The sequence below is a fragment of the Arachis ipaensis genome, chromosome B9 (assembly GCF_059453495.1).
Source record: "Arachis ipaensis isolate K30076 ecotype BB chromosome B9, ASM5945349v1, whole genome shotgun sequence".
NCBI classification, from domain to species: domain Eukaryota; kingdom Viridiplantae; phylum Streptophyta; class Magnoliopsida; order Fabales; family Fabaceae; genus Arachis; species Arachis ipaensis.
In genome coordinates this window covers 154,950,561-154,964,939 of record NC_142444.1, presented here as the reverse complement: position 1 = coordinate 154,964,939, position 14,379 = coordinate 154,950,561, and the positions used below count along the sequence as shown (strand labels likewise).

The 14,379-nt window shown below is 35.5% G+C and overlaps 2 protein-coding genes and 1 pseudogene across 2 annotated transcripts; 1 reads left to right on the top strand and 2 right to left on the bottom strand.

The window, feature by feature from the left end:
• Window positions 1-203: 203 nt before the first annotated feature.
• On the bottom strand, window positions 204-1,749 carry LOC107616564 (GEM-like protein 4). Its single transcript, XM_016318514.3, has 4 exons — window positions 1,185-1,749; window positions 1,027-1,092; window positions 651-925; window positions 204-558 (listed from the first exon to the last, which is right to left on the bottom strand). Exons 1-4 carry the CDS (start codon window positions 1,300-1,302, stop codon window positions 364-366), a joined length of 654 nt encoding a protein of 217 aa, XP_016174000.1. The 5' UTR covers window positions 1,303-1,749; the 3' UTR covers window positions 204-363.
• Window positions 1,750-4,039: 2,290 nt separating this feature from the next.
• Window positions 4,040-5,148, bottom strand: LOC107616679 (GEM-like protein 4). Its single transcript, XM_016318627.3, has 2 exons — window positions 4,811-5,148; window positions 4,040-4,704 (listed from the first exon to the last, which is right to left on the bottom strand). Exons 1-2 carry the CDS (start codon window positions 5,055-5,057, stop codon window positions 4,250-4,252), a joined length of 702 nt encoding a protein of 233 aa, XP_016174113.1. The 5' UTR covers window positions 5,058-5,148; the 3' UTR covers window positions 4,040-4,249.
• Window positions 5,149-10,982: 5,834 nt separating this feature from the next.
• Window positions 10,983-11,911, top strand: LOC148546876 (uncharacterized; annotated as a pseudogene).
• Window positions 11,912-14,379: the final 2,468 nt, after the last annotated feature.

Sequence of the window (14,379 nt, the reverse complement as noted above, 5' to 3'; positions counted from 1 at the left end):
AAAAAATAGAAGGTTTTAAACATTAGAAATGAAATTAAGACTTAACTCATATGTTAGGAACTAAAATGTACTTTAGTTAGTGCTTGATAACCTTGTTTTGCTTACCTACACTATGGATTAAGTGTATGGAATTGTATTACTTGTGCCATAATAACTTCCATGCATTTTCATCATTTTTCATTTAAAAGAAGAGACCAAAAGTGTAAGAAATAGAGGGATTTCCTTTTTCTTTTAATTAACAAAATCATGTGATATTTGTACATATTTAGGAGCCTTGCAGCTCCACAAAATAAAGAGATGAAGCAAAGGGGATGAACAATTCTTCTTTTCTTTTCTGATACATAGAGAGAGGGATGAACAAGTTCAGTTCAACAATTCTGTCCTCTGAGCTTGAGACACAGCCTGCTGAAGACATCTGAATGCTTTTTGATAAGTCAAGAACCCCATAAACCAGAAATCAAAATTATCCTCAGTAACTATTTCTATGTACTTCTGTGAAGGCTTCTCCACATTCTGACTTTCATTCACACACTTTATCTTTACAACTGGAATCAACACCTGAAATGACAAACACATTTTTCAAGTTAAGTATTAGTAACGTCTCAAAAAGATATTAAAGAGATCTAGAGGGCTATCTTTTAATCAATCACCTTATAATGGATTCTTTTCACTTCTCCATTTGGTGAAGTGATCTTGATTGATCTCTCACTGCAGAAAGCAACTTTCTCAGTGGAAATGAATAGGAGACCAGCTATAGGACCTGATGTGGTTGATAAGTAGCATTGTGATGCTTTTAAAAGCTTCTCTCCCTCTTTAACACTGAAAAGTTGCATGAAAACTTTTTCTACTCCACCAACTTGGAGAATTCTGGCCCCTAAGCTTAATTTCCCTTTAACTGTATCTGTTATCTTTGGTCCTAATCTCACTGCAAGTTACAATAACAGTTTTACACACCATCAGTTACAGTTAACTTCATTCATTCTATTTCCCAAACATGGTAAAAGCTTTTCAAAACTAAGTACTTACCATGTTCTCGGATTCCATGTGCGAAACTGAACTTGTTCATCCGAGTCAAAACCGAATTTACTTTACCTGGAAAAACAAAATGGCCATCATGAATAGAACTGCATTTTCTTTAGTAAGGATTCACCAATCCAATATTGTGATGAAAAGGGTGTTCCTACCTTGCTTTGATTTCGCGAAAGACTTGTTGTATTTTCCAGAAGCATCAGGCAAGTATCTCCTTGATGACTTCTGGATAGGAAGTCCATTAACAAGCTCATGAAGAAATGAGGACTTCATTTTTGTTGTTCTTCTTGTGGATTGTCTTGAGCACTTAACTGAATTGTATTCAAGAAATCTTCTTAACTTGGATGATGAATCATTGTGTTCTAAAGAGGTATATATATAATGGTTAAAAGGAAACTAGGTAAGTCTTAAGTCTTGACTTTTTGTAGGGTGAGTCAGATATGGATCATCATGAAGACTAAATGAAATAAAGTAATTCAAAATCTTGGGATTTCATGTTTGGTTTGCCTTTAGAAAAAGTCATTATATACAAGGTAAAATACAAGTCATCCTTAATTATAATCCTATAAGATTATGAAAAAGGATGTGTGTTTAAATAAGGCAACTTCTTTCCATGTCTGCTCTAGTTGTTGATACAGTTGAAATAATATATATAAAAAAAAAACTTACACAAACTTGGAATGTGATTGGACAAAATATTTGGTTGCTTATTACATGCTTACTCAGATTTCAGACCAAAGGGTCTTGTTAATCTTTTTATAGCAGTTGGATATTGACTGTAGGTTGAAACTTGGCAATTACTCTCAATTCATTCAGTTTAGCAAAAAACATGTTTGTGTCTGTTATTTCCATCATTTACAATGAACTTGGTGTTCTTATATTCAAATTTACATATAATTTTCTTATGCTCATAACTGTTTTGGTTAAAGGATTTTGAGCATGGGATTTATCCATGTAAAAAATAGAATATATGTTGAATTTAATTTCTTTGCACCAAGGCAAATTTTTTGGATTCATTAGGGACAAAAAAAAAGAAAAAAAAGGAAGCTAATTATAAGCTGCAATTTAGCAAGATTAAGGAAATTAATAATATATCTTGGTTTGGTAGGATATATCTATCTATGCCACATGCTTGTTGAGTAGTTGATGACAAAGCAGGATCCATTGTTTTGTCACTTTATTTTATTTATATAAAAATGCCAACATGAGGGTGTCATTCAAGCTTTCTTAGCTGGAATCTTAACTTTCTGATGCAATACCTCTCCAAGGTTTACTTGTATTAGATCATGGAAAAGTAAAGATAAGTAAAAGTTTGTTTGCTTACATCAATCCCAAATCACATGCTAAAAGGAATAGAAAATGTTTGGAGGTTCAGTCAGAGAAAAGATTCAGCTTTTGCATTTTCCTAGCTACATATAAAAATAACAAAAAAAAAGAGACTAGCACCAAACGTGTGAATGAAATTAATTCAGCATTTCAAAGTCCTTATTTAACTATATTAAGAATTTCCTACTATGGTATAATTTACTTCATGTATTCTAGTCCTAAAAGTTATAACTAACATTAATTGAAAGTGCATATTTTGGTGAGTGGCAAGAGTATATATATATATCATAAAGTGAGGTAGCTGAGAGGGCTATGGTAAGCTCTGTAAGAAAGCACCCATGTTATACACATTAAAAAGAATTTAAACAACATATATGTTTATATACAAATATATAGCGGCTAATTTAGTGGCTGAGTTTTGGTGTGCACGTAGCATTTTTTTATAAGAAAAGAAGGCAAGTGAGTGCTTTGGAACATTATATTGTTTAGTTTATAAATGGAAAGGAAACAATGAAATTTTAGTTTGGCTGTGGACATCATGTGCTGGAAGGAATTAAAGTGGGAGACACAATTCAATTCTTTGTGGAAAAGGAATTAGCCAAAATCATTCACTCCCTCATAATACTTTCATTCCCCACATTCAAAACTAAATAGATTATTAGAAATTCCTTCTTCATTTTCTGCTGTTTTCTAAAAGGAAATCATTCTCATTTTATTATTTGTGCAGCTTGATTGAGTTTATATAAGAGAAAATTAATGTTTTATAACTGAAATTTTAAGGGGATTAGTTGTATTATGAAAAATATTTTCATTTTTTCATTAATCAACAATTCCTGTAAAATATTAAGTGTTATTGGTGGATCAGTTGTTGTGATAGAACACTAATTTGGTGCCAAAATTTATCAAGTGGTATAAGAAGTTAAGAATGATACTCCATGTCCCTTATCATGCACCATAAATATAGCTTTTGTAACTAACATCAACAAACCCTATCTAGTTCCCATGTGCTGGGAACCTTTGTAATTCCATCTGAAAATCTCTGTTCAATTTAGGTTTGGACCACAAAAAAAATTGTATCATCATTAATTGGACTATATTGTTATATGACTCAACAGAGATTAAAGAAAAGAAGAAAAGTAGTTTGAACTGCCAGAAATAAGAACAAGTCCTTTTGATGAAAATTTGAATACCTTCTTGACAATAACAGTTAACACCTCACTAATGCTGGTTTTTAAATTAATTCACTAATATATTATTTATATTACATAAAACTTGATACCAAGTTATTATAGAATGAACTTATGTGATATTGCTCTTTCTAATTGTGTCATGTCAGCAATTTATAGATGTTAATAATCAACTCAAAAGAAGAAAATATATTCCCATGCCCATGTCTTCTTTGTTCTAATATACAAGTTTGTTTCTATTGGTGTCTGTATTGTACCTTTTTTACATAATTACTATAACCAAATAATGGATTTTATTAAAAGAAATTACATACTTAGTCAAACATCAATTTAACATATTATTTTATCAATCTTCAAACTAGGTAGCACTCTTTAAAATATTAGACCTTCACTGTTATATAAATCTATACTATGTAGTCTAATTTATTTAGCTCTCTACACATGGTGCGAGTCTTAGTTTTGTCAATGTTAAAAGTAAATTTATCAACACAATCTGATAATACATCAAAGATAGATGCTCATGCTTAATTAATATACATAAATTTGATACATAATTCAAACACAACACTATGATTCCTCTAAACATATGTACATAATTAATGAACAGGCACTTGAACTTGAAATCTCTCTCTCTTTCTCTCTTTTATATGTACAATTGGGAGTTTAAATGCTCACAAAACATTCTCAAGTCACTGTCTCAAAATCATCTAAGCTTGAGAAAGAGAAATAGCCTGCTCAAGATATCTCAAAGTCTTTTGATACTTTATGACTCCCATCAACCAGAAATCAAACTTGTCCACTGTAACAATCTGTATATACTTCTGTTTTGGCTTCTCAAAATTTTCCCTTTGGTTCACACACTTGATCTTCTTGAGTGGAATAGAAACCTTGTAATGGATCCTAATCATTTGGCCTTTCCCATTAAAGGCTTTGATTGATCTCTCACTGCAGAATGCAACCTTGTCTGTTGAGATGAACAGAAGACCTGCAAGGGGGCCTGATGTTGAAGATAGATAGCACGGCGAAGCTTTCAAAAGCCTCTCGCCTTCTCTGACATTGAAGAATTGCTCAAAGACTTTGTCCACTCCTCCCACTTGAAGAATTTTAGTCCCTAAGCTTAACTTACCCTTAATAGTCTCAGATATCTTTGGTGCCAATCTCACTGCAATTTCATAGTCATGTGAATTGAGTTAGATTTTGGACTTCACATAAACACCAAACAAATCATTCTGTATAACAAATAAAGAAAGAAATACAAGAATACTAACCATGTTCTTGGATTCCTTGTGAAAGATTATCTTCTGCTTTCCTTCTAAGCTTGTTTAGAATCGAAACATTCAAAGTTTTACTTTGCTTTGATGCTTTAGTTGAACATTGAGATTGAGTAGAGGCAGAGTCATTCAAATAGTATCTGTTAACTGATTTCTGAAGCTGATCACATGCTGCCGAGATGATTGGATTTCCAATGAACAAGTCTTGAAGAAGTGATGATGATGTCTGCATCTTCTTTGACATTTTAGCAGTTGGTGATTAAGATACTGATTTCTGAGATACTAGATGTTCAAGGAATGAAGATATGTTCACTTGGGCTGGTTTGATGATTTCCTTGTCTTCCAAAGAGGTATTTAAAGGGATGAAATCTTGGAATTTCAATCTTGATCCTTGTGTTGGATGACTCAGCCTCTGATCATCAACCATGATCTTGATGGATATAATAAAGGCAGTAGCATGACGAATGTATTCAAAGGTGGATCCATTGATGTCATGGAATGTTTGGTTGCTTTTTGAAAAAGATGCTATATAGAATTTAAAGCCATCCTTTTTTTAAAACCTATAATATTGAAGGTGTAGTTCTTAGAGGTTTAGATACAAGACATGAAATCTTAAGGAGCAAGTTTCCATATTTGTTGATAATACTAGAAATTAATTAAGGATAAAGATTGTGTCTGATTAGTTTATTGTGATGTCTTCCCTCATCATCACCTTATTGGAGAAATGCACTTTTTATCTTCTTTCAAATTGTAATGAAAGTAAACCATGCATAAATGAAAATGTAAAAGGCTAAAAGATGAATCACTATGCTAGTTACTAGTTAGTTGAAATTCTTTTCCAGTTAGTGTTGCTTTACAAGTGTAAGTTGTTAGGCACTGCTACCTTTCTGCATATCTGAAGTTGCATCATCAAAGCTTTTTGAGTTGGCATTTAAACTTTATGATGCAAGCCTTCTTTAAACTCTGATTAATAAGAAGATAAGATAAAGAAGAAGCAATGGTGAAGCATATGCCATATATATTCCCTTAGCTTGTGACTCTTATATACCATATAATATTTGAAATCAATGATATAGACAAGGAAAATGGTGAATGAAAATATTACATTTCTGAATGTTCACTTCAAAGCTGCTAATGAAAATATTTCTTAAACAAAATCAATAGTGTATCTTAACTACTTGATTGATCAAAATGTATATCATGTTTGTAATGTAGGCAAGTTTATTAAAGCACACATACATGACTTGGGAGACAACACAATCTATTTGCTTTCCTGTGAATAGGAAATGGTGCTGAATTCCTTGTATATAGATAACCCTCCTTTTTGCTTTCTTTATTTGTCTTGGAAATGAATTGACTCAGCCTTTGAAGAAGAAAACATCATTATTATTAGTTTTTTTTATTTGAAGAAACTCATCATCACAAACTTGTGAAGGGTGGCACATGGTTTTGTCTGTGGCAGGAAATCAAGAAATCCATTGCAATGTCATCAACAACTTTATTGCCATGTGCATATGAGGGAACTCCTGAATCATTTCCACAGAGGTATATATTCTTTTTTCTCTACCACTTAATTAACTGGTACGTTGCATTAGCATGCATGCATGGATGGACCACTAAGAATATCCCATGTTATTATATGATGAGAACATCAGACATTCAGACAGATTCATGTGGATGATTTTCTATTTCATCACCTTTCTGACGCCACACTACTTTAATTTTCATTCCACACGGTATCTTTCAACCCAGGTTAAGGATTAATCCATCACGGATTTCTATTTAAGAGTTTTCCATTGGCCAATAAGTGGACTAGTGAACTAACCACTAGACCAACTCAATTTGATTCTCCACTAATTTAATTTATTCAATGTTTTAGTATCATTTAATGCTTAAATATTATTTTTAATTCCTTAATCATTTCTCTAGAATGAACTACTAATTAATTAGCTAGAAAAAATGCATATAAATATGTATCTATATATATATGACTATATATATCAGTATCAGTATGTCTAATATTTAAACTGCAGAACCAATATTTTTTGTGAAATTGATATTTTTTATGTAAGCAACATTAGGCAGAAGCTTATTATAGTTATAATATTGTGTTATTAAATTAAAAATTATTATACTAAGGAAATAAAAAAATAATCAGTTATGTATGTTTGTTAGTCAAACTATATGTATATATCATAAAGTGGATTTGCTGACAGGGCTATGAATTGGAGACATTGGATATAGTTTTGCTTAGGTCAAAAATAGAAAGTGATCTCAAGCAGACTACAGGAGGCCATTGAAGAGTGTTCCACATGTTTCAAGAACTTTGTGGAAATGGAATTTGCCAAATCATTTCCACATCATAAAAGTTCCATGTTGACCACTATGTGTTTTGAGTTCTGCAGGAAGAAAATAAAAGGAAAAAATCTATTGGTGGTTCTATAACAAAGTTGACCTTATAACTAAAAGGATAAAACACAATAATCTAATATTTTTACATTGATGTTCCCTTTTGGTAAATTTGATTATTTATATTTTAAGTTGTAAAATAGTTTTAAATATTTTTTATATAATTTCTTAGTTTTTTACTTTTTTTTTTTTCACAAATAAAAGAATCATGATCATTCTTATAAAAAAATAAAAGTATATTATTACCTAAATTATTTTTTTATTAGTTTAATATTAATGATAATCTATTCTTAATATATAAAAGTAGATAGGTAAGTTTACTCACATTACTTTTAAAATATCTTTTTCCTCCTACTAATGTCATGTCAGCAACATCGCTTACTTGACAAAATTTTATAATCAACTACTCAATTTTTGCCAAATCAACTTTTATTTCCAAATCAGCAAAATATATATATACAAAGTAATAGAAATATATGTAAATTAGGGTGCAAAATCACCAATGACAATAATTAGAAATTAATAGTGTCTAATCAAATTTATAACCTACAAAGACATTGAATCCATATCTCTATATTTATTATATCTTACCGTTATAAACAATACAATAAATTTATAACTCGGATAATTAATTTATTAATTTCTATAAATAACTCATTAAATGTAATAAATATCCATATTACAAATGTCATAATAATATTATTAATCATAATAAAGTTTACGTTACAAATATTCAAATTCCATACTATTTGAACTACTTATATAAGTCTCTTATCACTATTCCTTCAAATAACATCAAATTTATCACAAGAAATTTATTTTTGAACTACACAACATCTCAAACTTACTCAATGGAACATCATTCTTTGGACAATATCACCAAACAAACAGACAATTGGTTTACCAAAATTTGCGTCTATGAAAAACATTAACACCCACAAGAACCTCTTTGCTTAGAAATGATTATATTAGATGAAAAGGTACAAAACAAACATATTTATTGTATTTTTAAATTGAATTTACAAAAAAATACTTTAATTATCTTTGCTTTTTATACTTTTTATACTATTTTCTAATACTTTATATATAATTGTATTTTAATATCGTTAAAATTATACTTCTTTTAATATGCTATTCATTATTCCTTTTCTAATAACTTAAAAAAAAACAAATGTAATCAAATTTTTTTAACTAATTATTAACTATGATTTAGTAACACTGCAGAAAACACATCTTCATATAATTGTGAAGAAAAATATGATGAACAAATTCAAACATTTGTTACAAGAAGAAAAAGTCTATACTATACAAAATTTGAAAATGGAATATGCAAATGATTTGTATAGACCAATTAAAGGTATAATGAAATCAAACTTTTTACTCACAATAATTGTGAAAGAAATTAAAGATTCAGTTTTGAACATTTTCCAACACTATTTTAAATTTGCATTATTAAAACATTGTCTGACACGGTGGGTCAAAGAAAAATATTAACAGATAATTTCACTTTATACTATTTCAATTATTCTTATTAAAACTAACTTATTCAAAAAAAATTCTACACATTTTTGTTATTTTTACTGTAGATATCATTGAAAAATTACATGCACTGAGAGAAGAAAAACAAGTAGATATTAAAGAAAACTCCACAAAAATACAAAGAATGAAATTGATACTTAAAGAGTAAAAAAATATACAAGCAATTCATTTTTTATTTACATATATATTATTAATAAAATACTAATAATTTTAAGAATATCGTGTTGAAAATCACATTCTGGAAATTCAACATCCAAAATTATTTTAAACTAAACACCTTTAAATTTAACTTTAGTTTGCACATATTTAATTTAATTCTACAAAAAATAACTGTTACGGTGGGTAACCGGAGATTAATGGGCTGGATGGCGTTGGTTGGCCCAAACGTATAAAGGAGGTGGCTTTCGAGTGGATCTGTTACTCGGTGTTCCTCCGTCCGACTTGTACGTGTGAAAGAATGGGGGGTGGTACCTGCAAAGACACTCCGATGCCTAAGTTAGCAAGAGTGTGAGCAGGTTAGAGAGTATTGGAACTTGGAGATACCTGAATGGTGTCAGTGTATTTATAGTGGTGAACCAATAACTACCGCTGAAATAGTGCCACCTTTTTAGGTGGATAACCGTTCCCATATCTTAGGGAGGTTAAGATATGGCTCTATGAAGTGGTTAGAGAGTTTCTAGGGGCAGTTACTCATTCGAATGAGTGTTATCTGCCAGCTAACCCTCGTATCCGACTTCTTGGGAGCAGGTCGTGTTTAGTACCGACTTCTTGGGATGAAGGCTGGTACTGGGTGAGGGCCAACCCTTTGGGTTGGGCCTATTTGCTTGGGTCCTGGACCTTTATTATTGGGCCAGGGTATGAACAGTGCCCCTACTTGAGCCCAATTTCCTTTTAGGACTTGGGTTCGAGTATTCAACTCGGGGTCGTAGCCGATTTGCAAGAGGACCGATGTGATGGTTTAAGAACCGACGTGATTTTCCTTGACCTTTCGGTTCTGACAGTTACGTCTAATCAAGCGTCGTGTCCGTTAGGGGTGTGCGTAGGGATTTAATGGCCTTGGTAACGGTGCATCTTCATTAATGATTGCCCCAATTTTACCATTATGCCCCTAACGTTCTTATAAATACTTTCCCTCTCTTTCGTTGTTTCGTTTCTGCGATTTTTCAAATTTCCCTTGCATTCGTTCGTGCTGCATTCTTGCGTTTCGAAGGCTTTTACTTCCTCCAGTCTTGATTTTAGACTTAAAGGTTAGCTTTTTCCCCTTCTGTAACATGCTTTCTATTTGCGTGCTTTTATTTTGTAGGTAGATTGGTTTGTAGGTTTTAGTTCCGTACTCCGTCCCTTTAGAGACCGTGTGTTGATTTTCCTTTTCTTTTTGTAGGTTTCTTGTCACCCCTTTTAAGAAAAGAAAATGGCTTCCGTAGATGTTCTCTCTCAGTGGGTCGATGTCACGGTCCTAGGGGAGGAGCCTTCAGTCGATACCGAGTTTATCACCCACCTTCGTACTCACCACAGAATTTGTACTTCTGAAGAGGATGAGCCGAAGTATGAGTTGGTAGTCCCGGGTCCAGAAGACCGGGTTTGCTTCGAGAGGGCCGACGAGGTGGCCCCTCATTTATTTTTTATGTATGAGAGTATGGTCACCCGTTTGGGCATTTTTCTTCCGTTTTCAGAGTTTGAAATGTCTGTGTTACGTCACTGCCGGGTTGCTCCCACCCAGCTTCACCCCAACTCTTGGGGTTTTTTGAAAATTTACCAATTTATCAGCCAGGCCTTAGAGTTCCCGATTTCTTTGAGGATTTTCTTCTATCTCTTCCATATGACCAAGCCCTTCAGTGGGCTAAATAATAAGCAACAGTGGGTGTCCTTCCGAGCCATACAAGGTCGGAGGCTTTTTACCCTTTTTGACGAATCCTTTCACGATTTTAAAAGCTATTTTTTCAAAGTTCAAGCAGTAGAGGGTCACCACCCCTTTTTCTTAGATGAGAGTTCTTCTCCTCGCTTTCCTCTATACTGGTTAGAGGCCTCCCCCTGTGAGAAATATGGTCTGGATGACCTGGACGAAGTGGAGGCGGCCATCGTAGGGTTCCTCCGAGAAGTGTGGGGGAGGGCCCCATACTTGGATACTAAAAAATTTCTCTAGGGGTCGCCGACTTTTGTCCAGTCACAACTAGGTAGCTTTTTGCGTTTCTTATTTATTTCCGACTTGCAATTTCTTTTACCGACTTGTCTGACTTTTAGCTACCAATTTGTTTTTGCAGAGATGGCAAAGAAAAACGCTCAAGAGTCTTACCAGAGGGTTCAGGAAGCCAAGGCAAGGTCTCGTGCCAGATCTGGTGGTGCTAGGGCGGTTGTCTCTCCTCCTCCTCCTCCTCGGAACGTCGGGACTCCCTCCCAACCTATTGTAATTTCTTCCTCTGCTTCCTCTCTGCCACCCCCTTCTGTCCGACCTACTCCTGAACCAGAGCCGAAGAAGCGCAAGACCTTAGAGTCTGGCGCTTCTGGTGAGGCGGACGCTCTTGCGTTCGTCCGAAAGAACATTTATCCCCATGCTCGTATGAGTATGGATGATGTTTCTGTTCGGCACTACCTCACCACTGTGGTTGAGGAGAGTCTCAAGACGGCGGGGGTTTGTGGTAAACTCTTAGATATATTTGAGAAGACTCCTCTCAGCTCTTTAGGGACGACCTCAAGGGTCGATGAGCTGGAAGGCAGGCTTCGCATATATCAGGAGCATGAGAGGGAGTTGGAGGGGGAAGTTGCCAAGCTGAAGGAGGAGAGAGCCAGCCTCCGGGAGAAGGAGAAGAAGTTGCAAGCCCAATGCAACATGGAGGTGGATTTGAGGAAAGCAGCGCAAGCCAGCTACAATAGTTTATTTGCTGATCTTGTGTCTGTAAAGAATGACTTGCTGAATGCTCGGAAGGCCTATACCGAGTTGGAGGATTCTATTGCGGATGGTGCTGATGAGGCTTGGAGGGTTTTTAAGGAGCAGGTCGGAGTCATTGCTCCTGACTTGGACCTTTCTCCTTTGGACCCTGATAAGGTTGTTATTGATGGTGCCATCGTGGATCCTCCTGTCCCCGTGGTGGAGTCTGAGTCTGATTTGAAGACTCGGGGGCAGAGGATCATAGAGTCCCCTCCTCGCTCTAAGGATGCTCCGAGTTCTTCTGCCGCTCCTCCGACTTTCTCTCCAACTCCTGGTCCTGGTGGTGGTGATCCTTCTACTCCTCTTAAGAAGTGATTTTGGCTATTGGGGCTCGGCCTGTGGGCCCCTCTTTTTAAACTCTTTTTATATTTATTTGTTGATGTTTGCAACAATTTTTTGGCCTTTTAGGCCGTAAACAAAACAAATTTTCGATATCCTTTTTAATAAGGGTTTAATTTAGCGTTTAAATAAATGCCCTTTTTTGGATAAGGGTTTTGAGTTACCTTATGCGCGCATGCTTTTCTGTTCGTGGTTCTTTTGACTCTTTGATCTTTTCTGGAAAAAACCTTTTCTTTGGGGCTTGCCTGCTTTTCTGAATCTCTTTGATCCTCAAGGCAGCCTTACGACTTTTTCTTAGTTTTTTCCTATCTCTTTTTGTTATTCCTAGTACTCAATTTTGTTTTATTGAGTTTTTCGTGACTTAGGCTACTTTTGCGATTCATTTTAATTTTACTCGGTTTCGCATTCCGACTTATGAGTCGGACTGCTCCCGAGTTTATCATGATCGACTTCTATAGCCTCTTTACGCCGACTTGTACCTCGTCGTTTTATCCTGACGACCATCTAAGTCGGTTCATGGGATTTTCACGTTTTGTCGAGCTTAAATCGGCGCGTTTCGTAGAAAGAGAATAAAAAGGGAATTTAAAAGAGATATTTAAAATGAAAGAGATCTTTATTAATTGAGGAGGTACCTTATTGCTACTAAGGGCTTTTGATAATTTATTTTCCCTTAGCCCCTACTATGATGCCTCGTTAAAAACCCTTTTCAGAAAAAACCCTTTGATTTTGGGAAAAAATCATGAAATTGGAAAAAGAGTACATCAGGGAGTAGGGTTCGCTTTTAGCTGTAGTACCTTTTCATATTACAAGCATGCCATGATCTTGGTAACTCGTTGCCGTCGAAGTCGGTTACCCTATAATAGCCTTTTCCTAAGACCTCATTGATCTTGTATGGTCCTTTCCAATTAGCAACGAGCTTTCCTTCCCCTGATTTGTTAACTCCAATATCGTTTCTGATTAGGACCAAGTCATCTGGGGTGAAACTCCTTCGAATGACTTTTTTGTTGTATTTCGCGGTCATCCTTTGCTTCAACGCTGCTTCTCTTATCTGGGCTTCTTCTCGAATTTCGGGGAGCAAGTCGAGCTCCTCTTTGTGCCCCTGTATATTCCCGATCTCGTCGTGGAAAATCACTCTTGGGCTTTGCTCATTGACCTCTATTGGGATCATGGCTTCTACGCCATAAACTAGTCGGAAGGGTGTTTCTCCAGTGGCGAATTGGGGGGTTGTTCTGTAAGCCCATAGTACTTGTTGGAGCTCTTCAGCCCAAGCTCCTTTCGTATCTTGTAATCTTTTCTTCAGCCCTGCCAGTATGACTTTGTTGGCTGCTTCGGCTTGCCCATTGGCTTGTGGGTGTTCCACTAAGGTGAACTGGTGTTTGATGTTCATACTGGCTACTAGGCTTCTAAAGGTGGAGTCGGTGAACTGGGTTCCGTTATCTGTGGTAATGGAATAAGGTATCCCATACCTTGTGATTATATTTTTGTAGAGGAACCTCCGACTTCTTTGTGCAGTGATGGTGGCCAGTGGTTCTGCTTCTATCCACTTTGTGAAATAATCTATTCCCACTATTAGATATTTGACTTGTCCAGGTACCTGGGGAAAAGGACCTAACAAATCCATTCCCCATTTTGCAAAGGGCCATGGGGAGGTGATACTGATGAGCTCCTCTGGGGGGGCCACGTGGAAATTTGCATGCATTTGACACGGTTGGCATTTTTTTCACAAAGTCTGTGGCGTCTTTCTACAAGGTTAGCCAGTAGAATCCAGCTCGGATCACCTTTCTGGCTAATGACCTTGCTCCGAGATGGTTCCCGCAGATTCCACTATGTACCTCCTCTAATACCTCGGTGGCTCTTGAGGTCGGTATGCACTTTAACAATGGTGTTGATATCCCCCTTCTATAGAGAATATTTTTCACCAAGGTATAGTGTTGTGCTTCCCTTCGGATTTTCTTGGCCTCCTTTTCCTCCTTGGGGAGGATGTCGAATTTCAGGTATTCGACCAAGGGGTTCATCCATCCGAGGTTTAATCCGATCACTTCAAAGACTTCTTGTTTGTCTTCCATTTTTACCACTGAAGGTTCCTGGAGAGTTTCTTGGATCAGGCTTTTGTTATTTCCTCCTGGCTTGGTACTTGCTAACTTGGATAGGGCGTCTGCTCTGCTATTTAGGTCCCGAGTTATGTGCGTGACCTCGGTTTCTGCAAAACGCCCAAGGTGCTCCAGAGTTTTTTCCAAGTATCTCTTCATATTTGGGTCTTTTGCCTGATATTCTCCACTTATTTGGGAGGTCACCACTTGAGAGTCACTGTATACCATTACCTTCGTAGCACCGACTTCTTCTGCCAGCTTCA

What these genes read in the sequence shown, in the direction of transcription:
- LOC107616679 (XM_016318627.3), bottom strand. Translation starts at nt 5,057, where the DNA reads ATGTCAAAGAAGATGCAGACATCATCATCACTTCTTCAAGACTTGTTC. An exon ending in ACAAGGAATCCAAGAACATG is followed by an intron (nt 4,705 to 4,810) that starts GTTAGTATTCTT and finishes ATGAAATTGCAG; the next exon opens with TGAGATTGGCACCAAAGATA.
- LOC107616564 (XM_016318514.3), bottom strand. Translation starts at nt 1,302, where the DNA reads ATGAAGTCCTCATTTCTTCATGAGCTTGTTAATGGACTTCCTATCCAG. An exon ending in ACATGGAATCCGAGAACATG is followed by an intron (nt 926 to 1,026) that starts GTAAGTACTTAG and finishes TGTAACTTGCAG; the next exon opens with TGAGATTAGGACCAAAGATA. An exon ending in TGAAAAGAATCCATTATAAG is followed by an intron (nt 559 to 650) that starts GTGATTGATTAA and finishes TTGTCATTTCAG; the next exon opens with GTGTTGATTCCAGTTGTAAA.